The 26,466-nt window shown below is 43.0% G+C and overlaps 2 protein-coding genes and 1 pseudogene across 2 annotated transcripts; 2 read left to right on the top strand and 1 right to left on the bottom strand.

Annotated features, from left to right (window-relative positions):
- The first annotated feature begins 8,416 nt into the window (after positions 1–8,416).
- On the top strand, positions 8,417–12,076 carry LOC133919582 (secretory carrier-associated membrane protein 5). The gene is made up of 12 exons (XM_062364015.1): positions 8,417–8,646; positions 8,785–8,904; positions 8,998–9,060; positions 9,163–9,196; positions 9,305–9,427; positions 9,554–9,616; positions 9,806–9,899; positions 10,163–10,208; positions 10,312–10,379; positions 10,790–10,838; positions 10,962–11,027; positions 11,817–12,076. The coding sequence occupies exons 1-12, from the start codon at positions 8,593–8,595 to the stop codon at positions 11,847–11,849; spliced, it is 813 nt and encodes a 270-aa protein (XP_062219999.1). The 5' UTR covers positions 8,417–8,592; the 3' UTR covers positions 11,850–12,076.
- A 1,071-nt stretch (positions 12,077–13,147) lies between these two features.
- Positions 13,148–15,608, top strand: LOC133919580 (phosphoribulokinase, chloroplastic). The gene is made up of 5 exons (XM_062364013.1): positions 13,148–13,915; positions 14,201–14,285; positions 14,388–14,472; positions 14,615–14,859; positions 15,093–15,608. The coding sequence occupies exons 1-5, from the start codon at positions 13,371–13,373 to the stop codon at positions 15,342–15,344; spliced, it is 1,212 nt and encodes a 403-aa protein (XP_062219997.1). The 5' UTR covers positions 13,148–13,370; the 3' UTR covers positions 15,345–15,608.
- A 465-nt stretch (positions 15,609–16,073) lies between these two features.
- LOC133919581 (uncharacterized) lies at positions 16,074–17,400 on the bottom strand (annotated as a pseudogene).
- Positions 17,401–26,466: the final 9,066 nt, after the last annotated feature.

Below are 26,466 nucleotides of genomic sequence, written 5' to 3' on the forward strand. Positions count from 1 at the left end.
ATTTTCAAGTTTACGTTCCATAGGAATCGAACCCACGACCTCCTCCTCATATGTGTAGCCACCTTACCACCTCTGCTATCACGTAGTTGTAATAGAAACCAGATATTTTATCCTTTTGACCTTCTTTGATAAAGCTCATTAATGACATCTCATAACCATGACCTGTCACTAATAACTAATTTTGCTAAATTTCGTCGAGGGTTATAATTTGATAGGGTTATAATTTGTCTAAGTCTTGAGCTTTGGTCTTCAAGTGCCGGTCACTCTGAGCTTCTACTCGGCCTGTCCAAAGCTTGACTTCTATCAGCCGTCCCCTTCTTCGAAGTGCTACCCCCCTTTTATCCTGCCGGGGGGAGGCTTGGCATGCCCAGAATGCGGGCATGAGTTCCCGTACGCTATAAATGGAAAGCAACCATTATGAGTCTACAGTTTGATGTTACAGGGGTTGAAGATGCGCCATTCGGCCGGTCCCGTCGCCCATTACGCCCAACTTTAGAAGGTGCAGGGGCCCACCGGGCAGCCGCCGAACATCCCCGCATGCTCGTTCAGTTAGGGCAGATCTGACATGGCAGGGTGGCAGGCGATACGCATCAAGCCCAGCGACAATATCTCCAAGCCGTTTCCTTTATGGGCCTTGCAGGGTGACGTACGATGGGACCCGTCGCATTAAATGTCCCCACGCCTCCTGCCAAGCGGTGGCAGGGACTGACGTACTTAGTACGACAGGCGTGGGGGGAAGTGGTTGGAAGTGACAGGCTACGCTCCCTCTTAAATGCAGCATCGAGTCTCATACCGATTGACACCTCACCGTGGAACTCTGGGTTCTCGGGGACCAACTGTTCATAGCCCCGGGTGCCCTCTCCCGGATTTGTCTCTTTTCGGGTCCTCGGGGAACTCTAGGTACTCGGGGACCACTGTTCAAGGCCCTGAGCACCCCTCCCGGAACTGGCTCTTCTCGGCCCTTGGGGAGATGGTCCCTGAAGGAAGGCGCCACGTGGCATTCTGCTGTCCTGGCCTCGGGACTCGGGGACCCTTGGTTCCCATCTCACCGACAATGCCATACATGAAGAATTAGCAAATTTTGAGAGAATCCAAGTTTGAATCTTTGTAGAGCCACTCCCAAATATTCACACTACTGGCACCAAATGAGTTTTAAAAACAAACATGGGGATGGGTCTGTAGTGAGAAACAAGGCTAGACCTATGGCTTAAGGTTTCACTCAAATATAGGGGATAGATTTTGGAGAGACCTTTGCTCTAGTAGTTAGATTAGAAGCCATTAAAATCCTCCTAGTATCTGTGGTATCCCAAAGTTTCAAGTTGTACAAAATGGATGTCAATAGTGCTTTCCTAAATGGTTTCGTAGTGGAAGAGGTCTATGTTAGACAACCTCAGGTTTTGAGTACCCTAAATACCCACATAGAGTATATAAGCTTTAGAAAGGTTTGTATGAGCTTAAGCAGGCGACTAAGGCTTGGTATAATAGGTTTAAGTCTTTCTTGCTAGAGCATGGATATGTGATAGGGTCGATGGATAAAACTTTGTTTATCTTTAGACATGTCAATGATTTTCTCTTGTTCAAATATACGTGGATATTATCATTTTTTGTGGCTCTTCTCATACACTTGTGGTTAAGTTCTTTCTTGGCCACAGATATTATGAACAGGAAATTTGAAATGTCGATGATGGGCGAGCTCAACTTCTTTCTTGGGCTGCAAATCAAGCAATGCAAATAAGGTACATTCGTCCACCAGATAAAGTACACTAAGGATTTGCTGAAGAAGTTCAAAATGAGTGATGCAAAGCCCTTAGCGACACCGATGGCTACCTTGACCATACTTGATCTGGATGAAGATGGTGAGGAGGTAGACTAGTGGGAGTACAAGAACATGATTGGCTCCTTCCTATACCTGACGGTGACAAAACCCGACATCCACTCTGCCGTCTGCTTGTGTGTCCGCTTCCAAACTTCACCAAGGACGTCTCACCGTCAAGTGGTGAAGCACATACTCACGTACCTCAAGCACACCCTTGAGTATGGTCTTTGGTTCTCTGCATCCTCTTCACTTTCTCTTCGAGGTTTTTCGGATGCAGATTTTGCTGGTTGTAGAATTGACAGAAGAGTACGTCAGGTACTTATCATTTCTTAGGTACTTCTCTTGTGTGGTGATCTTCTCGTAAATAGTCTAGTATTGCACAGTCAACTACTGAAGTTGAATATGTTGCTGCTGCTAGCTATTGTTCTCAGATTTGTGGATGGTTGCTACTTTTAGAGATTTTATGTTAAATATCAAGAGTGTGCCACTCCTATGTGATAACACCAGTGCTATAATCCTAGCCAATAAATCCAGTCTAGCATTCCAGGTCCAAACACATACATATGATATTTTACTTTTTAAGAGACCACAATGAGAAGGGAAACATTGAGCTAAATACATAAATACCCAAAACCGGATTGCAGATATCTTCACTAAACCTCTCGATACATCTAGATTTTCTTTTTTGATGGGAGAGCTTAGAGTTTGCCATCTCTATGATATTGTGTGAGGGGTATAGTAACTATATATATACTCTATCTTACTTTTGTTACATTTGCATTGCATAACATCTTGTAAGATAAACTTAGTAGTTGAGCTTTGACTTGTATATCTTTAGCATTTTCAATTTGCTAGACTTGGACAAGTTGAGTAGTTGTGCAGAGTAATATTTTTATCTTAGACTCCTCTTGATACTTTGACATGAAACATCTCAACCACGCTAACTTTCCTAAAGATAAAATTTGACAATTTTATGAATCATGTAGACTATGAAATGCTACATTCTTGATCACCATGTTCATAATTACTTTGGCTTAGTAAATGCTTGTGTTAAGTCTAGTTTGATCAATATCTTGCTCTAGACTTCATGGTTTAAGATAGTGGATTGGGGAATATTGAACTATGTTTTCTGTTTTTGTTAAATATTTATCTCATGATAGAACCTTGGGGGAACATGTGCCTTGTGTCGCAAAGACACTACTTGACTTGATTTTGTGAAAAATAAAAAATCTTGTAGAATCAAGTTTCTTGTGCTCAAATGTGATCCAATACGGTTGCCTTGAAGCCTTGAGGCATTTGCCGTATATAGTCGCGCGACACTTTGCTTGGATTAGAGACAACTTAAGGATAAAAATAAAATAAATAAAAAGTACCAAAAATGATCAATTCTGTTTTAATCACTTGAACTAATTAAGTTTGTTTCATATGTGAGCGTTTGCAAAGCCTTCTGTCCTGAATGCTTGTTTGCCTAGTTTGAGATTGAAATTGGCTAGTTCTTAATGATTGCATTGTCTCGGCACGAGTAAATGCTTATATGGTGATCTCATTTAACATAATTTAGCTATGTGAACCTAAATGAACCAACAATTCTTCAGTTTAGCTTGTGCAGCTTCATGTTCTTGTGTAACTGTATCTTTTCGAGCATTTGTGCAATTAGGAGCTCATCATTCCACTCTTCATAGCCCTTTGAAGTTTCTAGCTCTTGCAAATGCTTTGTGATATATTTGTGAAAGCTCATTAGGATTGCATGTTCATGTATTATATGGTGTTTTTGCCCTTGATGTTTGCATTGCCAAAGGGAGAGAAAATATGCTATACACAAAGAATCTTGTATAAATGAAAAAAAGGATAAAATATACTAGAATGAACTTATGCATTCATCAAGGGGGAGCATTTGAGTTTTCATAGCGATCTTCAGACTTTTGTAATCTTCTTATGCCAAGTGACATCTTCTTTTGCTCTTTTTTGAGTTCTTGGTCACTTGGATAAGTTTCTTGGGTTTTCTTCAAACTAATTATTTGTGCTTTGCGAAGTTGTCAATGCACTCATCAAGGGAAAGATTGAGAAACTAAGTTGAAATGCACCTTCATTCATATGTGATGAGTGATCGACAATGGTGTTGATTTAGTTTGTGTATGGTTATGTACTGCAATTATGATCATAACTAACTAAAGTTGTAGAGAAAATTGAGTTGGGATGTTTGTCTCTGAGTTTAAAAAATTGTACACACTGGATGATCCGACACTGAAGAAAATGAACTCGTAGGATGATCCGACGTTCATATACAGTACATACCAAAGCATTCCAACGAAGAAGCGAAAATTGAAGTACACACCGGATAGTCCAGCGTTGGGCATTAGTGAACACCGATGCTTTTATTGCAGAGAGGTTGTAAACTGGCTCTGGCAGACTTGTATAAGATGGATGGTCCGACGCTGGGCAATGTGTATGCTGTTATTAGTGAACACCTTATCTGGCAGACTTGTTGGAGAGATTTTATCATACTCTCTTTATATATGTTTGCTTTTTTTTCTTTCTGAATCTTGATTATTACTTAACTAACTCTAAACTAAAGCAGTGACAGATAAGATGGGCATCGTTTAAAAGGGACACATCTTGTTCCTTTCAATGTTCTAACTCAAGCAACAAACTAATCAGGGCGTAATTCATAGCTATTTATTTTTGAGATTTGTGAAGCAGAGTGGTGTTTCGAGCAATAGTCGTTACTCCCTCTGCGTAAAATTAAATTATAATGTTTGCCTATTTAAAAATTCAATCTTTATAAAATTTGACTAATGACTATACTAGTTATTTCAGTATGCTTCATGCTTAAATATTTTAGACATCAAACTTAGGGCCTATTTATTTTAGCTAACAGATTGCAAATTATAATCATAATCTGCAAGCTAAAATAAATAGGCTAGATTGTAAAAGCTGTATTCTACAATCTGTAGAAGCTGATAGAAGACGGATTGCTAGATTGTTATAATATAGAGGCTGAATTGTACAATTTAACTTTTATGATCTAGTTTTTTTTTACAATACATAGTATACAAGTTGTTGGGCTCTTGGGCTCCTTTATCTTTATTATTACCATTACTAGAGATTTCAATTTCATTTTACAAATTTTTTGTTCGTATATGAAAAGATCGAAATTCACAAAATTTCACTAAAAATTCGGTTATTCTTCATCCTTTGTTCTGTGGGTCATATATGTAAATGAAAAAATATTCCAAAATTAGATATTTTGTTCCCTTCCGAAATTTGTGAAATTTTGGTAAAATTTTAATCCCTAGTCATTTCTATATTTACTATTAATAATATATTTTTATTTTATAATCTTTAGTCTATCCAACTTGTTTTGGACAGAAAGGTTGTTTGTACATGCTCAATTTAGTGTGGTCAACCCGCACCGAGTATCAGGTCAATGGATCAAACACACATCGATGCTTTTGTTTAGAGAAACAGTAGCATTGATGGTTGGCGAGTCAACAAAATGAGGTATAAAGACAAGTTGGCAATATGTCACGTCCCAAAATCATAATCGTATGATTAAGTCTAATTATATATCATTAACACCTTGAGTAGTTTTAAGATAATTTATTTTGGAACGCTAGTGTAATTCGTTTAAAGTCAATCGGATGAGAAAAAGAATTTTAGGAGAGAAAATAATATATTTTGTAGTTAAAGTGAACCCTTTTATCAAACACGTGGGCCCCACATGTGGCCCCACCACCCTTCACTTGTGCAGCACCCACTTGCTCCCCCTCTCTCTCCCTCACTCCAGTCTCGTGCTCCCTCTCTCCTCAACTGGCCAAGCAAGAGATCTCCCTCCCTCTTAAGCTCCCTCTCTCCTTCTCCCAAAAAATCCCACCTCAAGAGAAAGAATCGAGGTATGCATGTGGTACTCACGCGATCATGAGCTCATGATCTATCCATCCATCCAACATTTTTGTTTTTCTGAAGGATTCAAGCCGGTTTTGATGTCTTTTGGTGTTCTTGGTTGAAGCACAAGTAGCACCGGCGTTTTTCCTCTTTCTAAGCTTTTCCTCCTTCAACTGACGGTCTCCAAGCTTGGCAAAGCATCTTGGGTGAGTCTCCTAAGCTACCATGGCATAGATGCATATTTTGGTTTGATGAATCCGGAGTTTGAAGCTTCGGTTTGCAAAGTTCTTAAGTTCTTGAGCTTTGAAGCTAAAATGAGGATTTGGGTGAGTTTTGAGTTAGGAATCGTGTTGTTAGGTTGGTGAGTGAGTTCTAGACTCTATAAACTCTTTCAAACATATTTTCCTTTGGTTCGAAGAAGCTCAAAAATCAAATCGACAGAGATTTCCCCCTTAAAGCAGCCTCTCTGAACAACCTGGATAATCCGGATTGACCCGCATACTTCGGGTAAACCTGAGAAACCCCATTGAATTATCCTCGGGAACTATGGCATTTTAGGGTGCAATATGAGTCTAGAACCCTTTGTATAGTGTATATTTATATTTTGGTGGAATAGATTTCGCATGCAAGTTGAATTGACCGAGGAAAACACTATAGAACTCAACTCGGCAAGAACCCGAAAAGTCCGGATCAACCCTGTTTGGCCCAATCCGGAGTATCTGGACTCACTTGGAGGTTCCGGGTTATTTCAAAAATGGCTAACTAAGAGCTCTCACTTGGAGGTTCATTCTGAGGTTCCAGAACCCGGATACTCCGAGTTTAACCCGGAGTCTCCAGCCTCCTGTTATTTTTTCGGTGTTGTTAGATCGCAAATTTCGTTATTCCTATGTATGTCTTACACCTTTAGCTTGTTATTATGTATATTATAGCATACATTGTGTATTTCATCCATGATCATCATTGCACTCGTTCTTCTTTAGTGAATGAAAACCAGAGTGTGTCGCGATCGTGGTTGAAGGCGATGCCAATCTACCTAAGTTTTGCGAGTGTTGCGCGGGTAGCATATGGCAAACTCCAAAGCAACAAGGTAAGCATCTAAGCATATTTCTCCTAATACTTTAGATCTCGTATGATATGATGTGATAAATATGCTTTATGTATGATATGCATGAGTTCGAGTCGATGTCGGGTTTTTGATGGGTAGAACATATGTTGATGCACTAATTCTCCTATTTTGAATAATTTTGATCCGTATCCTTATAGTATAGATTCATGAGCATAGGCTTTAATTACTTGTACAATGATCATAATGATGGGTTGATGGTGTCGGTTGGATGAGTGGGGTGGATGAGGCGAGATGTGGGTGGTGTCAAGGGTGTTTGTTCTGCCCGAATGTGGAGTTTCCCTGGGTAGGTCGGGAGAGGGATCCAAACACCGTAAACCTATTGTATCGTTTAAGCACCGATCGTTGTTGCAATTGGTTTTAGCACTTCCCGTGCTTACTACTTGTTGTATATGGGAACGATAAGCTGATTACCTTTGTAGATGTGGTTTTTTTTTTGCGGGTCAATAGTGTCAGGCATGAGGCTGGTTGTGGTATCCAGTTTGCCCCGGAAGTAGTTCTGGATGCTCTCATACCTATCATCACATGATTAAACGGCCGAGGCTTATTGAAAAAGGTGGACATAAGTACCTCTTTATACGGACCTGTGTGGTCATGCAAACCATATGATTCTCAAGTCGTGCAGGTAAAGGAGTACCCTGCAGGGTGTAAAAATATTTCAAAATGTTACGCTCTCGGTCATGAGCATGCTTTTGTCCATTTGCAACAGTCGTAGAATTACAAATGTGGTTTGGTATGGTTGAGATGTTGAGATGGTTCATTATAGATGTTACTACTATGGTTTCTTTTACATTACGTTCAGTTGATATTTATGAGTTAGTTTATTACTTTGGTCAAGCATAGATGCTCAGACATATTTATATCAAATTTGTTTTCGCATATGAATTTACTTAACTATATAGTCGTATTCTTGCTAACATCCCATTACATAATCTTTGAAGTCAAGCTATTTATAAGTGTCCATTATGAATTAAGTCTTGCAAGTAACTTCGTACTCAGATACGAGTGGTGAGAATAAGTAGTGCATCCTACTCTTGGAGATCGCACGTTCGGGGTGAAGCCTAAGGGTATATAGCTTCATTTATTTTTTATTGTCTTTAATTTTTGTTTCCGCTGCGTAGTTTTTTTTGTTAGGAGTTGATCAAGTTTTAGTCTTCTTATAGTTCTTTTTTTCTGTAAACTGTATTAACTTGGTACATTCTTAAGAACTTATAATACAATATTAATTACTTATTCTTTTTTAATTTTTGTTATAATGTTCTATATTGAAAAGACATATGTTCTGATCTTAGACATAAAACACATGCTGAGACTATCGAAACAGTATTCTGATTAATCGTTGAAATCATGATTAAAAAAATAATCGACTTAATAATTAATTAAAATACTATTTAGACGATTCCTCGCATAAAACATCAGACTCAGAGCTAGAAGGACATTTCAAAAATGTAAAATCAGAGGAAATAGTACAATTTATGTCGAATTTCTTTGAAAATGTAAAAAAAGAAAAAGAGAGAAAAAAGTCGGTAGGGTGTCCCGGTCCCAGCTGCCAGCGAAGTCTGCGCAACAAACGGGGAAAAAGGAGAACGACTTGGACCGGAAGCGACTTGAGTATTCGGTCAGTTCACCACGCCTGACACGCCCACTCCTCCCACCGCTTCCCTCTCCTGTGCAGGCATCACCGACCCCGACCCACCCCGATCAACGCAACCTGTTCGCCGCCCCGTCCGCCGCGCGAAGCCAAGCCGCCGCCGGCGAAGCAGCGAGCATGCACCACGACCCCAACCCTTTCGACGAGGGCGCCGACGACAACCCCTTCTCCGTAACCCCCAACCGCCCTCCCTCTGCTCTCCCGGCTGATCTCGAGTGGCGTGGCAGATCTCGGCTGAGGAAGATCTCCTCGCCTGCCCGTTAGGCTTCTGGCGTGTGCTAATGAGGTGCGGGGTTTTGTGCTGTGTAGAATGGAGGCGGTGGAGGAGGACGTGGCAAGTCGCAGTTCGCGTTCCGGCCGGCGGAGACGGTCGGGTTCGGCGGCGGCAGGGGCGATGCGACCGTCGATACCCCCCTCGAAAACATGAGCGTAAGAGAGGCTGCCCCATCTCTTTACTACTTTGTTGCGTGCGTAGTGATCGAGTGATCGTGTGTGGTAATGTGGCTGTTTTTTGGGATGAAGGATTCGAAGGGCAAGGCGAAGGAGCTGTCGCAATGGGATTCAGATCTCAAGAGGCGAGAGGCGGTACGCGTGCTGTGCTGTTTCCTTGGATTATTACTGTTAATTGTTACCTGACAAGGATGTTGATTGCTTTTTTATTCTTCGGTGGAATTTTTGTGGGTGAAGGATATCAGGAGGAGGGAGGAAGCTCTCAAGAGTGGTACACTTCCACCATTCTACGGGAACTAAGTTTAGCTCAATGGTTATCTTCTTGACGTTCTGATGGAACTGTGAACTGAGAATTGGTTACTGTACTCTGTTGATGTAGCTGGGGTGCCCATGGAGGACAAAAACTGGCCGCCGTTCTTCCCGATCATCCACCATGACATTGCCAACGAGATACCAGCAAACGCACAGAAGTTACAGTATCTTGCGTTTGCGAGCTGGCTTGGTATACATGCATCCCTGAATTGTTGTCCATAATGCGTGGTGCGCTAAATTTAGTGTTTTCAAGAGTATGCATTGTTTTTGTACTTACTGTCTTAAGGAGGATGTTTTTTGTTGCAATGATGTACAGGCATTGTGCTTTGTCTCTTCTGGAATTTTATTGCTGTCATAGTCTGTTGGATCAGAGGGGGAGGTGAGCTCAGCATTTCTTTCTAGCTAGTTTCTGCCCTTCCCATATGCTGGTTTCCCATGCACCTCCACATGTGCTGTACCGAACATACTTGGCCTATAATCTAAGTACCGACAGGTGCTCATTTCTATTGCACTGTTATGTCTTTTAGTGCAGCAGACCACTAAATCTTTGATATTCTTATGCTTGCAGACTCCAAACTTTTTTTCCTGGCTACCATCTATGGTATGCTTGGCATCCCTTTGTCCTACTTGATGTGGTATAGGCCTCTATACCGTGCAATGAGGTATGAGGCTATTGGTTAATCCTTCCTGCTACATATACAGAATAATCTAAGCAAGTTCATACTGCTAATTTGTGAAATTCACTTCCTGTCAGTTGAGCATTCATAGCATTATTTATAGGCAATAGAACAATGTTGATATTCTGGTCTGACCGAAATAGGGTACAATTTCGACCAGATGTGTTTAGCTTTAAATGAACTGCCACATCTACTTTATGCTTTCTGGCGGTGGCTTCACATTAATACTCAACCAACTTGTTGAACAGAACTGACAGTGCTTTCAGCTTTGGATGGTTTTTCCTTTGTTACCTTGTAAGTTCTTGATCAAGTCGTGATTTATGCATTCTTGATATTGAAATGCCATGTCTCTTATGAATCTGATTTAATTACTTCGTGTATCTTTGATCGTGCACAGATCCACATTGGCTTTTGCATACTTGCTGCCATCGCTCCACCAATTGTATTCCGTGGAAAATCATTAACGTAAGCTTCTTTACCACTGTGTGCACTGATTGAAGTAAATAATTTTCAATAACTACCATCCTTTGACCCTTTCTTTAATCACCACCAGCACTATATTCATCATGTTCGCTGTAACATAATGCCAATTAGCAGCACCTAGACAGCTAGTCTTATGGAACTTGATTCCACTCCAGTGTATACTAAGTCCAGTGGCATGACCTTTCCAACAATAGGTTGTGCTTGTCACGTCTTGAACTTGATATCACTCCAGTGTATACTAAGTCCTGACTATGTACACAATATTGAGTTACCTTTCTCAATACTTACTATTCAGACGGATGTCGATCTCATTATACTTATCTAGATTCAAGTTCACAAGAATGTTGATCTGTTATCGTGTGCTAAGAAAAATGTGTTCTTTTTGTCATCAGGGGTATACTGGCTGCAATTGACACCTTCTCTGATCATGCGATAGTTGGAGTGAGTAGATCTATAGATGCTTTTTAATCCTTTTGCAGTTCATATCTATAGAAAGTGCAACTGGGCATGTTTTCTTCTAGTGCTTTTACACCACATGAAAATCAATGTTTTTTTGTCTTTCAGATCTTTTACTTTGTTGGATTTGCCTTGTTTTGCTTGGAGACACTTGTGAGCATTTTGGTTCTTCAGGTCAGTGACTTATCCAATTTACCATTATATCCCTTCCCTCCTATGCTTTTTCCTTTTCTTTCTCAAGTTTCTTGGTGTTAGCAAATCCTTGCAGTTATCTATGGGTGCTTAATACATGTGGGGTAAATGGGTATTTCAATCAGGGCAGGCTTTTTTTTGTTGATTATATATATATGTAAGGGTGTCTATAATCTTTTAATCTTCTACAATTATATATATAATATAATTGTTTTTGGTTAGTCATGGGAAATGTAATTCCTTTCAAACATCTGCTGATAATCTTCTACTAATTGGTATCTTTTTTATTATTTGTAACTGCATTTACCTCCACGATTTTAGCTTTCTGATTCTATGCATAAGTTTTGACAAACTGAAGTTCTCTTGAAACTAAGAAAAGAAGATTTGTCCAGTTGTGAAATGAAATATGGTATCATAATTAATATTTCTACATCTATGTATTTATACTTTTGAAGTTCACAAGTACCATTTTTTAAGCATAGGTGCAGAAGTTCCTGGGAGTGGTCTGGTTCTACTACTTTTTAATCCTTGTCTTTGTGGTTGCTATGTTTTGCCTCAACAAACAACTGTGTATGATTTAATTCACGTAATATTGCCATAAAAAAATACTGGAAGGTTGAGTGAGCATGTCACATCAGGAGTGACTCATTGTGAACAATGTACAGTTGCTTTTTGTTTATGTTGTCAACATGTGTTTGAAGAACTTTGGTTCGTCTGATACATTCTGCTCATACCAACACTGGTTCGATATTGTTCGTTTGCTGCATGCAGAAAGTATACATGTACTTCAGAGGGCACAAGTGAAGTACGCCATGGAAGAAACTTACAGAAGTCTGCCAGTACCATCTGGTTGCGCTGCGACTCTGCATACATATCAGTCATGTCAGTCTTTGTATGTTATGACAGTGTACTTTTTTCCTTCAGATTGTATGGTGGATGTCTGTTGTTTCTCTGGACCATTATATTGTAGTGTCGTTTCTCTGGACCGGTCTGTTGTTTGAAGCCTCAATTCTTTACAGATACAAATTGCACTTGGTGTACACCTCTGTTTGCTAGTATGCCTGTGCGTTTGATTGGTCTGTTGGTGCCTACAACAAGAGTCATGGTTATTGGTACCCAAGATAGCAACTATCCTGACCTCCAGGGATCTCATTCGTGTGCCTTGTGACGCTGAACGAAACTCCCAGTCTTTCTTGGAGATTCAGCTTCTGCTGAGCGGCATAGTCTCGTGCTCCTCAGTGTTTCCGACTTCACTTAATTGTTAGCTTCAACAAGGAATCAAGTGAGACTTCCCTGGCAATATTCTGGTGCTTCACAGTTTATACCAGTCAGCGTTGATGCTACTCTGAAGCAAACAAGGCAAACATTGCTGTCGAGACATGGTTATGTGACGCGTAGACCATGTAGCAGATATTGTTTCTGTTCATGAATCCAAACCAATGGCAATTCGCCTATTTTTTCTTCGAGATGAAAATGGCAGTTCACTGGAGACTGGAAAAGCGCATGAATCGAGTTTCTTTTAGTTTTCTGGGTGCATGCCGCACAGATGCTACGGGGCGGCATATTCTCAGAAATGGAAATTCCCTTCGTAAATTTTGGGCATCAGGTGACATGGACGCTGACGGTCTTGCCCATCGAGATTGTGACATGAGTGCTTACCTGGAGCACCCTTGAAGCCATAAGATTATCGTGTGGACTTCGTTCTGTGACCAATGAAGTACATATGGTGCACAGCAAGGGGGGGGGGGGGGGGGGATCCGCAACATCCTCCCAAGTTCTGAGAGTCCAGAGCCCTAGTGAGCCCACTCAATTGCCAGCCATCCCCTGATCCGCAGGCAGCCATCCCTGTGCTGCCACATGGCAGAACCATATCTAAATTCCTGAAACCACAGCCAAGCTTTCTCCCGAGCGTCCCTGCCCATCACAAGTCAGGCATCGACTAATCAGCGAAGGGAAAAACAAACACAAGTATTCTCCAGGGCATAAAAAAGCAGACGTGTTCAAGAAATTTTTAATACGTCCTTCTCGTCTTGGCAGCTAGCAAACAAGCAGCAAACAAACTGGTTTTCATCCCATAAACCTTGTAAAAACCTACGCTATATGACAGAACTGAAGGAAGAACACATTTTCAGCTCGCTATAAGCTGCCCAGCCCTTGATATTATCAGAAAAGAAAGGAAAAATAGGGAGACCACATCATCGCCATCCTCTTTCCCTCCTTATGTTCTCCTAGCTCTACATCCACCATTCCATCCTCCTCTTCCCTTCAAGTCTCACCAACAAGGCTTGAAGGGAGGAAAGCAAAAGCGAAGTCCACAAAGCAAAGATGGCGATCTGCAGCGCGCACACCACCACCTCCCTACACTCCCCATGCACAACCGTCTCAAACACAGGCTTCAGGCAGAAGCGAGTCATCTTCTTCACCAGCAACAGAAGAAGTGGCAGAAGGCACGGAGGAGGAAGAACCTTTCACGTTTCATGCTCCGTCGACAAGCCAGTGGTGATTGGACTGGCGGCCGACTCAGGATGTGGGAAGAGCACCTTCATGCGCCGGCTCACCAGTGTGTTTGGTGGTGCTGCAGAGCCACCCAAAGGCGGGAACCCAGACTCCAACACACTCATCAGTGACACGACAACAGTGATATGCCTTGATGACTACCATTCCTTGGACAGAACTGGGAGGAAGGAGAAAGGAGTGACTGCCCTCGACCCAAGGGCGAATAACTTTGATCTCATGTATGAACAGGTGAAGGCAATCAAAGAAGGACAGGCAATTGAGAAGCCAATCTACAACCATGTCACTGGCCTCCTCGACCCACCAGAGCTCATCCAGCCACCCAAGATTTTTGTCATTGAAGGTTTGCACCCAATGTAAGCGCACATTCTATGCCCAAGCTCCACTTGTACTACTTCCCCCTGTTCCTTCTGTCGTAGTATCTTGTGTCTGTTCTTATGTTTCTTCATTGTACTCGTTTAGTTATTGGGTAAATGGCTATAATAAACTTTTCTCCACAGAATCTTCAATTCCCTGATGCCTTAAGGAATTAAAAAACAAATGAAAGTAACAAGATTGCATTACAAGCTGTGACAACAAGAATAAATATATTTTCTAAATTCTCATTACCACTAATGTGTTTACTTAAATTTTTAAACCAGGTTCGATGAACGCGTGAGGGACCTCCTAGATTTCAGCATCTACTTAGACATCAGCGATGAGGTTAAGTTTGCATGGAAAATTCAGGTCAGCTAAACATATTAGATGCTTCTTTTTCCTCATGAGCCATTAAAGGGGATCTTTCTGCTGCTTTCTATCTTTTAAAATAAATTACTGGTACTTTGGCAGCGGGACATGGCAGAGCGCGGGCACAGCCTAGAAAGCATCAAGGCTAGTATTGAGGCCAGGAAACCAGATTTTGATGCCTATATTGGTACTGCCTTCTGCCAATGATGTTATAACCAGCATAAGTTGTTCTGAATAAACAGAATATATACAAGAAAATACCACACCAATTAATGATAATTTAAACTTACCAGTACCAATATGCTAGAGCTTACCACTTTGTGTGACAGATCCACAGAAGCAATACGCTGATGCTGTGATTGAAGTTCTGCCAACCCAGCTGATTCCTGATGACAATGAAGGAAAGGTGCTGCGTGTTAAATTGATCCAGAAAGAAGGCGTGGAGAAATTCAACCCAGTTTACCTCTTTGATGAAGGATCAAGCATAAGTTGGGTCCCTTGTGGAAGAAAGCTCACGTGCTCTTACCCTGGCATCAAATTTGCCTATGGCCCAGACACTTACTTCGGCCATGAGGTAATTCATCTCAGTTTATTTGTCCTCTTCTATCCCTCAAGCAAACCTTACTTCTGTTACTTGGAAACTAAACTGACACACTGTATAGCAACCTAGCTGGCAGTCCAAAGTATGACCAAACTCCAAAACCACTTTTAAACTAGTAATTTTCTTGGGTTGACCAACTATAAATATCGATCAGCTTCTGCCTGACCCAAAGCTTTACAAACTTAGCATTTACTTGATGTCTTCAGGTATCAGTGTTGGAAATGGATGGGCAATTTGACAGACTAGATGAACTCATATATGTGGAAAGCCATCTAAGCAACCTCTCAACCAAGTTCTATGGCGAGGTGACACAGCAAATGCTGAAGCATGCAGATTTCCCAGGAAGCAACAATGGAACAGGTCTCTTCCAGACCATCATTGGACTGAAGATTAGAGATCTCTATGAGCAGATCATTGCTGAGAGGGCTGGCACACCCGCTGAAGCAGCAAAAGTTTAATGACTGCCACATTCAGACTTCCTATACCTCTTCAAACTCAATGAGAATGAGAATCCTCACATTTCTTGTAATTAGTTCGGAAATATCACAGCTAGCAGAAGGTAGAAATGTCATTGCAGAACTCAGGAAAATATGCAATGGAGTTTCTGGAAATCCCTCTCCATGGGGGTGTTCTTCACATGTTTAAATGTACATCTTCTTGCATGCTTCAATGCAGAAAGAATTACAACTGCCTGCTACTATCAAGAGTAGGTGTTTCTTTTAGCGCTTTGTTATTTCTTCTCACTAGGAGCCAACATTCATGCAAGAACAATCAAGAAGGATGGGGATGGAACTTTTCTTTTTATGGACATAGTAGAATTAAAGTGGCACAATAAGGAGTACTGGTGTTCTGGCAATATGGCCAGCCCATCCTATTGTGTGGATCAGCCACTGTTATTATAAGTAATCTTGGATCATTAATGACAAAAGATCAAGGTTAAAACTTAGGATACATGCAGCTATTCTCCAGACATAAGTCTGAAAGAACAATATTGTTTCAGATAAACGACTAATGGAAAACCATAATAGGAAATTTTGAAAAGATTAAAAGGCAAGCACATACATTCCAAACAATAGGAGAGAGCAAATGTGGATATGCATATAAATAACATGATCCGTGTGTACCTTTTATCATTAATTTAGTGTTTCCGTATGTTAAGTGGTAGCTCATTTCAGAGAACCGCTATGGAATCACTCATTATTTCAGTGCCATATACTATAAAAGTAACATGTTCAGTATTTGATACTACAGCTGAATGTAGATATGCTTCTTCTACAAAGAAGCATTTACTATTCTTGCCACACTAATAATCAGAAGAAGAGCTGTGGGTAAACCCATATCTGCGATGGCCATGGCAGGCGTTCCATTGCCCTACAGGTAAAAAGCTCATCCATCGCCAGTGCCACCGCCGGGAGGCGCCTCTCACCCTGGAGGGAATGCTCTCCAGGTACGGCACCCGGGAACCACAACATAGACTCGATTCTCCTCCACACCACAGCTTCCGACATCTATGCACGCAGCTGTGCTCTTCCCGGCGCAGTCCACAAGCAAGCTGTACGCCCCGATGTTCTCCACTTCCTCCCACCTCATCCGCGCCGTGTCAAGTCCGTGCACGGCCACCTTCTGCACCCTCCTGGGTGCCTGCAGCAGGAAGCCCAATTTCGGCCCCAGCATGAAGAGCACAAGGAGCAGCCGGTGCCCAGCGGTGACCAGACGGGGCCCAAAGTGCCACCGATCGAACATGGTGGCGTCCGGGAGGCCGGCGGCGGACAGCATTTGGACGGTCTGGCTCGGAGGGCCCGCGCCGAGGTTGAACTCCAGCAACTGCGCGCGGTCGGTCAAGCTGAGGACGCGGCGCGGGGAAGGCTGTGCTTTGTCCATTCGGGATCGGAGGAGCTGGGGTTTGGGCCGGAGAAGGGGAGGGGGAAGAAGGCGTGCTTGGAGTGGAAGACGAGGTGGGAGGGCGAGAGGGCGGCGTAGTGGTAGGCGAAGCGTGGGAACGGGAGCGAGAGCTCGCGGCACTCGGCGCCGGTGAGGGCGTCGATGACGATGATGCGGCTTTCGGATGGGCCGCGGCGTAAAAGGACGAGGTGACCGCGGGAGGCGGAGAGGAGCGTCGCGTCCACGGGGAGGCCGCGGAAGGGGAGGGGCTGCCCGACGACGAGCGGGGAGAAGGGGACCACGCGGAGGGAGGGGGCGTCGAGGAGGAGCGGGGGGAGGCGGGGGCGGAGTAGGTCGGCGGCGGAGTCGCGGAGGAGGCGGCGCCAGGGGCGGCAGGTGGCCGCGAAGGCGTAGATGGAGCGTTGGCAGGGGAGGAGGCGCCGCAGCACCTCCGAGAGCGGCAAGCTCGGGCAGGCCGGCCCAGTCGCAGGTCGGCATCATCGCGTGCGCGGCGGCGGTGGGGAACGTCTCGGGCGGTCCCATTGGGTTTCGCGGCCGCGGCAAGCGTAAACGGGCAAGGCAGATGCGCGCTGGCCTGATCGGACGCTCGGCTGGTTGGCGCGGCTGCTTTTACGTTGACGAGACGGCGACCACCGCGATGCCTGGCAAACGCTGGGCCGACTAGGCCGCGGCGGCACGGACATTTCCGTCGCGCGTACTGGCCTCCTTGGGCAGTTCCTCATGGGTCGTGGAGGTCGCGATGGTTCAGTGTTCCATGGGCTTTAAGAGAGCGGCAAAAGCCCACCGCGCCTGAGAACTCCTGCTCCCAATCGATCCAGGCTTGGGGTCGAGATTTTGGGTATAGGTAGAGCTCACAAACGAGCTGACTGAAATCAGTTGAAGATCTGTTAAATAATAATTTATTTTTAATTTTTAAAGTGATTTTTTTAAAATAAACTAAATATAATAAGTTAAAAAAATAATTTATTTTAATTCACTTACTGACAGAATCATTTTTTTATTAAGTTTATCTTAAAAAATCACTGAAGAATCACTTTTAGCTACGTAATCATTTTACTAAAAAAATTACTTCATTCATATAGATTAAACCAGGAGAGCTCTACAAGTTTCATCCGACTCCTTCTCGCGACCCGATCCTCTGTAGTAGAGGAGACAGTGCGACCCGATCCTCTGTAGTAGAGGAGACAATACATGAGGCAAACATCGAACATATTAACGCTGCAGCAAGGTACTGTAGTTATAGGATTTCCGTTTGATGTAGAGACGATTTTGTACTGTTTATCAGGTGCTGTAGTATCTAATTTGAGCAGTTGGTTTTTAATTTGACATTTTCAGAGTGACCTTAATGCACTTCAGTCTAGCTGAAATCGAGGGGATCCCGGCCCGCCAAGTCAACAATTTTTTAGGATCGGGGGCTCACTTCGAGAACCTGAAATCGAGGGGAGAAGATGCCTGTCAGTAGAAGCAAAGTTGATCTCCACTGTCTTCTTCCTAATTACTAACCCGGCAATCTAATTAAAATCAGATGCGTGCTTCACATGTACTCACACTGTTCCCCAAGCTCGATTGGTGTCACCACAAAGGCACTTCTATTCATGAGTGTCTTAATCAGCACAGATCGAAATCGCAAGGATAGATGGACAAGGACAGATCATATCCATCGGAGTCCTTGAGTTCACACACAAGAAATAAGTTTTTCTGACATCGCAAAAAAAGAAAAAAGATTATGCGAAACTTCTCTGTCATTTTTTCTATTTTTCAAGTGCTTCAAACTGACTTGTTTTTCAAGCATGGGGTGTTTTTATTTTGCATATATAAGATTCCCTAAGAGAAGGAGCTTACTTAATGTCCAGCCATGCATATATATTATTGAGCATTGGCATTTTAAGTTGGAGATCCACGTCATTGAATTTCAAAGCAACATGACAACACATACATATATTAACTAAGTATGATATATATACAACTAATACGCAGACAGTGACGCATGAACCAGATAGGTGATGTACCCCACTCATTAGTGTCACTAGTTTATTTTGTACTTCCTACCTACTAGCATTATAATCTAAATATTCAGTTTGTATAATATGAATACTTAGTTAGCTACCTAGTTACTACCTCTATTCTTAAATAGATGTCGTTTTAAGAATTTGATTTTATTTTTAAATATATGTTGTTTTAGATTTTCAAGATAGTGTTTTACTATAGTGCTTATATTAAAGGTTATTAGAAAGTGAAGTTCAATTCAATAAGTCTAGTGGATTAGTGACTTATGTGACATTGATTGAACGTTGAAGAAATCGAGATAGGTAAATATATCATATATAAAATAATTTATTGTAATTTTATTCTATGTGTCGAAAGTTAAAACGATATCTAAAATCGAATAGAGTTAGTAGTAATTATTTATCCATAAGAGTAAGCTACAGTTGCCTTTGGTAAACACCTAGCTAGCTCATCCAAAATATTGCGTATTAACTGTAGATCTGGAGATCACAAAATACTACCATGCATCAAGCTAAGGGAGATGAGCCATGTTTTAAATTACTCTCTCCACTGGGTTTTACATATATAGTTTAGCATCACAAAGAGTAAACTACAACTGCACGCACATATTCATATATAATTGGAGCTATCAAACCCATTCTTGGAGCGAGACAACTCCTGAAATTGTTTCAAGCACGGCATATTCACATATAATTGTTTTTCCTCTTAAGTGTCGAGCTCATAAGCTATAGCCAGTCAGGTACGTAACGTACTCGACATGCAAGGGGGCGTCTTTATATGTGCACATCATATAGATTGTTGATTAGCTAGGATGCATATATCATCGATCTATCTGTGTAGAAATAGCTAATATAGTGATTACGGAAGCATGTTTGGACTGATGCGTAACTATTCTAAGACAATCGCTCAGCTCGCTTAATTGATATGGCTTGTGAGGATACGCATGCACAGGTCAATTGTGCAAACAAAAATAGCCTTTTGCATTCTGGCACATATATATCCTTTTGCTCCATATATTTATTTGCAACTGCAAATAAAACAAGGCGAATGCATGTGTGAACAACTGAACAAGGGCTTCTGCTTAATTCGATCGTTGAAGGTCTCACATGATAAATATACTACCCATCAAGCTAATAAATAGCGTTCATAGTGGTCGTTATTGCATCCACTATTATAGTAGCGGACCTATACAGCTTCCACGTCAAGGTAGCGGGTCAAATGTAATGGATTGTAACTTTGTGGGCCACAATAACACTTAACGGACTGTAATTGCAGGCTGTAGTCACTTAGCGAGCCGTTATGTTGCGTTGTAAAACCTAGTAGGACAACTCAACTCTCTAGCCCAGCCTCCACTTTAGCTGCCACTCGCCAGACGTCTAGGCCCCAGATCACGCTCGGCTGCCGCCTCACACTAGTCAGCGTCGCCACCTCCCTTGCCCCAGTCACCGTCTACAGCCTACCAGTGTCGCCCTGCCCTGATCGTGGCGCCGCCTGTGCCCTACCAGGCTGCCTGTGCCCAGGGTTCAATTTATCGTCGGTAACCGCTCGGTTATCGCGGTTACCGGATGATTCAGTCCGCACCGCATCCATAAACCAAGTAGTTACCGATCAAACCCAAATTCAAAATTCAATTTTTTTTTGAAATTTTGATGAAATTTGATCGGTTTCTATCAAATTTCACCGAATTACTATGTAGTTACCGCGGTAACCGCAGTTACTGCCGGCGGGCAGTTTTTGGGGTCCAAACGCATTTGTGAACCTTGCCTGTGCCCCGGCTGCTAGATTGTGCCCGAGCCAGCCGACCCCCTACTACTCGGCTGTGCCCTGGCTCCCAATCTCTTGGCTGCTCGACCGCCGCCTATGCCACAACTGCTCAAAATTGTGAGTATTTTTAAAATTCTACTATTATAACTTAGTGTCCGCAATATCATCCGCTATCCGTAATCCCTACTCCGACACCAATATGCGATCACCCCATTATATGCTATTTATTACCTTGTTACCCATCTGGCTCAATCCAATTATTCTGATGACACATTCTGTAGATAACCATGACGACATATAAACGATCGTCTGAGACCGGTCTGTATTTATCAAACAAATTAAGCTGGCTCAAGCTTCAGAAGTGAGCAATCACTCAATCGTAAAGCTCACTGTATTGTTTATATGCCGGGATGCATGGACGCAGAGGAAGTGCACATGCATATGCAAGGAACCGATTGGCACGTGAAAGGATAAGTGACATTCTAACAGGGGATAAATTATGACGTCTTAAAAACCTAACCGACTAAAGAAACTTCATAAGATAAATTTATATTAATCTTTATTTAAATATGCTATAGATTTATCTAATATGTCTATTCTATCACTTAAAAGGTTTGTAACCTATAGCTAATTCTAGCAAACTACTCAAGAAAATTAAATGTACAAAAGTAGATTGCAAGAATATAAATACAGACGCGTAAAGACGATAGAAAAAACAAACTCAGCACAGAGAATTTTTATCTCGTGGTATCGATGACAAAAATGTCACCCATAGTCCATATTAAAGCTCTACCAAGGATATGCTCACGATCGTCAAGACTCTTCCGGTCACAACTCTTGAGTCACCAAGTCACAAAGATAAGGCTTCAACCCGGATGAGCCACCAAGCTATAAAGGCAAGATCTCACCACTAGCCTATATCATGATCACTTATCGCTATCTACACTTCGAAGCTTGAGCCACCAAGACAAGGGTCTTCGCATCCCCGTACACGTGTCTTACCGCCACTCAACATCAAGTCAGAAGGACTAGGATCACTCCTTGATCCACTCTCTATGTAGCAATCACCTAGCAACGCTCTCTCTAGGCTATAAGCACTAATCACTCACTAATTTTATATTTAATTACCTTGAATGATCACTTTAAGCAATTTTGTGGCTTGGATGTCTTATGAAGTGTCTATATCTTTCAAGACTCTAGCCCATTCAAATGACTGAGTGAAGGGGTATTTATAGCCTCAAACCCGATAATTAGCTATTTTCTCTATGGCTCAAAAAAGTTGTTAACACCGGATGATTCGGTGAGAACAGTAGTACTAACACCGGATCATCCGATGAGTACATCTTCAGAAATTAGCCGTTGGAACCCCTACTCAAAGCCTCTGTGAACACTAGACACTCTGGTGTATACTTTATCTCCATCACAACACCTATCATCGGACTATCCAATGAGGTATTCTTCAATCTTCAACTCTTGGAAAAGCTTATGCAGGAAATACTATGGTGTGAAACACCCGGTGTGTACAACACAGGTGTCAGATCTTTCGATGTGTTGATCTTCGTTCTTCTGTGCTTAGATTCTTCTCTACAAAAAATAGTCTGTCGTACATCCTCACTGATCGTCAGACCTTCCGGTGCCTTAAATTTCCTCTGCCTACAAGCAAAATACTCCGGTGTAAACTGCCCATTAAACACCGAATCATATATATGAAGCAGTTCTTCAAGATATATATATATATATATATATATATATATATATATATATATATATATATATATATATGTAAGTACTCTTAATTAACATATGCATGTTGCATTACAGTATGCTCACATGGTAGGATGCTTCTTATTCCCTCTTGCTGCTTTTCGGCCCATGTCGTTTAACTGTGCGTAGGTGTCGTCTCACGATCAGAGTTAGAGAGAATCCCAGTGATGACTGATCGAGGAGAGAGAGAGAGAGAGCAAACATAATGGCGTGCAATCAAGTTAGCTAGTAAGATACGATGCTAGATTTTGGAGCACGTGCATGCATGACGGTGCATGTTACGGGCGTTGGTATTGGATGGCATGCATGTGCGGACAAAATATTCGGAAATCGTGTGATGATGGTGAGATGCAGGGAATCACTTCACTGCAAACAAGTGTACAAGTGGCGTTTCTTTTATGGAATTAATCTTGTCTTTAGGAAGTCTTAGTCATATATATAGAAATTTCTGGTACCAGTATAGGCAAGTATTAGCGTACGTGATCATGTAGTGCATGTGTTGAGTGTTTGTGCGGTAGTACATGCACATAAGGACCTGTCATACATGTATTTGCATGGTTTCGTGACGCACGTAGGAACAAGTCAAGAGTTTAGGAAACAAATGTAGTTTGGGTAGCTAGTTGTCGTATATGAACCCGTATAGAAGGAAGTCTACGGAGTTTACGAAATCCGGCAGCCGATCGAGTCATCGAGGTTTGGTAAGAGTACAACCAGTGCATGAAGTCCAGATTGTGTACGTGTTGAAGTTTGCCCGGTTAGCTGCTGGTGCTTTGGGCTATAAAAGAAAAATCATGTAATAGGAACAGTGAATGCGAGACAAAAAGAAAGAAAGAAAAGGCTATGCTATTGTGGCTTCAGAAATTTGTGTGTTCTCTAGTTGTTGTGTTCGCGTGATTGTTTGATCATAGCGAAAAGCCAAGAATTGGTATTAGAGACATGTGTGCGGTCATATGGGTAGCGAATGTGGCAAAACCAACATAGATGTGAAGATGTCAGGATCATCGACGAATGAGAGTTCTTTGGTATCGCTACTCTACCCAATGCTCATAAGGAGAAACTAGACAACTTGGGCGATCAAGATGAAGGTGTTTATGCGTGCACGAGGCATATGGGACGATGTCAAACACGATGGCCCGAAGGTAAAGGTGGATATGAAGAAGGATCAAATGACACTCACCTCCATCTATCAAGGCATCCTAGAGGAGATGTTGCGGGCAATATTCAAGAAGGAAACTTCCAAGGAGGCATGAAAGTTCATCAAGACGATGTACCAAGGTGCCGAGTGCGTTAAGGATGCTCGTGTTCAAACCCTCATAGAAGAGTTGGACGGCTTGCAGATAAAGAACACGGAGTCAATCGATGACTTTGCGATGAAGGTGAATTCCATCGTAAGCATGATTTGTGGGCTCGACGACAAGATGGAGGACTCGTATGTGTTAAAGAAGATCCTCAGAGCCACACTAAACAAGTTCTTGCAGATCGCCGATTCAATTGAGCAATTCGACGACCTCGTAACCATGACAATCGAGGAGGTCTTTGGCAGACTTTGGACGTACAAATAAAGGTTCCATGGTTTCGACGATGACAATGCTGAGCATGTGTTACTCACAAAAGCTTAATGGAGTGCTAAGGAGAAGAATGAATATGAGCTTCTGTTGCTCACCTGACAAGAATGGAGGGCTAAGGAGCAGAAGGATGGTGGTGATAGCTCCTCCAGTAGCGGTGGTCGGGACAGTGAGAATAGGAAATTCAATAAGGCTAAAGTGAGGTGCTACAACTGTAACAATTATGGGCACTTCCAATGGGAATGCGAGAAGTCAAAGAAACATGAGAAGACATTGTTTCTTGTAGAAGAGAGCGTTGATGATCATTCGGCGCTACTTTGACATGAAGGTGACAAGATTAAGGGGATGAATCATGTAATTAATATTGTCTTTAAGAAGTCGTAGTCATATATGGAAATTACTGGTACTAGTATAGGCAAGTATTAGCGTAGTGATCATGTAGTGATGTGTTGAGTGTTTGTGTAGTAGTACATGCACAAAGGACCTGTCATGCATGTATTTGCATGGTTTCATGATGCACGTAGGAACAAGTCAAGAGTTTAGGTATGTGTTAATTAGGTAGGTCGTCGTTTAGCAAACAAATATAGTTTGTATGACTAGTTTTTGTATATGAACCCGTATAGAAGGAGGTTTACGGAGTACATAGAATTCGGAGATGGACGGATTTGACACTTGCTTACAGTTGAAACAGGTGGCCCTCACGTTGCTCCCGGGGGGCAACTCAGGCTGCACCCAAACTCCCATGCCACCATAGTGCAGCTTCCTCCCCTACGTCTCGTTGCCACCTGACCGAGCTGTCGGAAACTCATGCGGCCGCAGGGATAGTGGCGGTGGGGCCTTTTCCTCATTTTCTTTCATGGAGGCAGCGGGGAAGCATATCTGTGGCATGGTGATGGCAGGGTGTTGCCCCTGCCTCGACCCAGCGTGCCCGCGTGAGCAGCGATCGAGGCTAGCAAGACAGCGCAAAGGCAGGCGACGTGGCATGGGGTGACCTAGATCCGCGAGCGGATCTGCGCAGCCCCCAGATCCGGCATGGTGGCAGGCGAACGTGTCAGATCCACGGCCATGGATGGCTCATGGAGGTGGCCCGATGTGGATCTAGACTGCGGCAGACAGGGTGGCCACAACAGCAGGAGGGCGTTTGGATGCTAAGGGTGGCGACCCTGGTGAGGAGCAATGGAGGCCGGTTGTGGTGCCTGGCAGGCAGGCAATACATTTGGTGGTGGCTGTTGTGCTAGATCTGCTCAGAGCGTCTAGGGCTTGGCACAGTGGTGCCCGATCTTGCATGCGGTGGCCGGCTCGATGTTGGGTGCTCCTTATTTGTCACATTCAGAGCGGCGAGGCAGTGGCCAGGTCAGTATGGGAGTTGCCAGATTATGTGAGCAGCTAAGTTCCTGCACTGCAGTGGCTACGTATAGCGGTGGTTAGCTCGGTGGGGTGCAACCTGGTCTGAGTGGCAATCTGATGATATGTGGTGTGATGACCGGACCTGGTGTGGTGGTATGGAGGCCAGTAGTGCTACAGTCTGATAGGCGTGAAGGTGACCGACCATGTGGGTGGTGAGGTGGGGGTGGACGTGGTGGTGGTGGGGTGGTTGTCAGTGCGTTAGTGTCCGGCTTCGTGCCATGCAATGGGGACCGGAGGCAGTGGCGTTGCTTGTCTATTGGTGGTGGGCCCATAGAGCGTGATGGTTCGATAGTAGCTATTCTTGCATGGCGGCGACCCATTTTGGCGATAGACAGCCATGCTCCACTTCGCTGCGATGGTGATGGCCATGCGGGGCGTTGTGGTGAGGCTTGTCGTTGATCGACATGCCACCTAATTTCAAATAGTTTGTGTGATGTGGCCGCATGAGGTTGGGTAGTGACCCGTGAGTTGCGTTGGCAGCCGTGTGCAGTGGCATTATGGGGGAGGTGGCCACAAGAGTTGTGTTGGTGGCAGCGGGTGGGCGGCTAGCCCTGCATGGCAGTGGCTAGTTCTGTGTGGCGGCCAAGGATGGCAACGGCAAAAGGGTGGGTGATGTTCGCGGCAGCTAGTACCCTGCTTTGTAGCGACTAGTTTGGCGTGGTGGCAAGCCAGCGAGTGGCGGGCCGCGGTGGCCACTACCTTAGAAATCCACATTAGTGACGGGTGATAATCCTAATTAGTGATGGGTATTTTACCCGTCACTCTTACCACGTCAATAATATAAACTCATCAGTGACGGGTCTGAACCAGATCCATCACTAATGACTGCACATTAGAGATAAGTCGGGTCCAGACCCGTCACTAATATATATCATTAGTGTCAGGTCTAGACCCAGACCCGTTACTAATGACTGCACATTAGTGACGGGTCAGGTCCAGATCTGTCACTAATGTGTATCATTAGTGACAGGTCGGGTCCAAACCCGTCCCTAATGTGTGTTTAAAAATAAAAAATAATAATAATAATATCCAAATCAAGCCCAGATCCGAAATGTAAGTTTATATTCACATGCACTTTAAGTTTAAAAACCTCAAAATACATCATGATAGATAGTGCCATGTAACACAAAATATATATTTACATACACATCATGAGATTTAAGTAAACTCA

The sequence above is a fragment of the Phragmites australis genome, chromosome 5, assembly GCF_958298935.1.
Source record: "Phragmites australis chromosome 5, lpPhrAust1.1, whole genome shotgun sequence".
Taxonomy (NCBI): Eukaryota; Viridiplantae; Streptophyta; class Magnoliopsida; order Poales; family Poaceae; genus Phragmites; species Phragmites australis.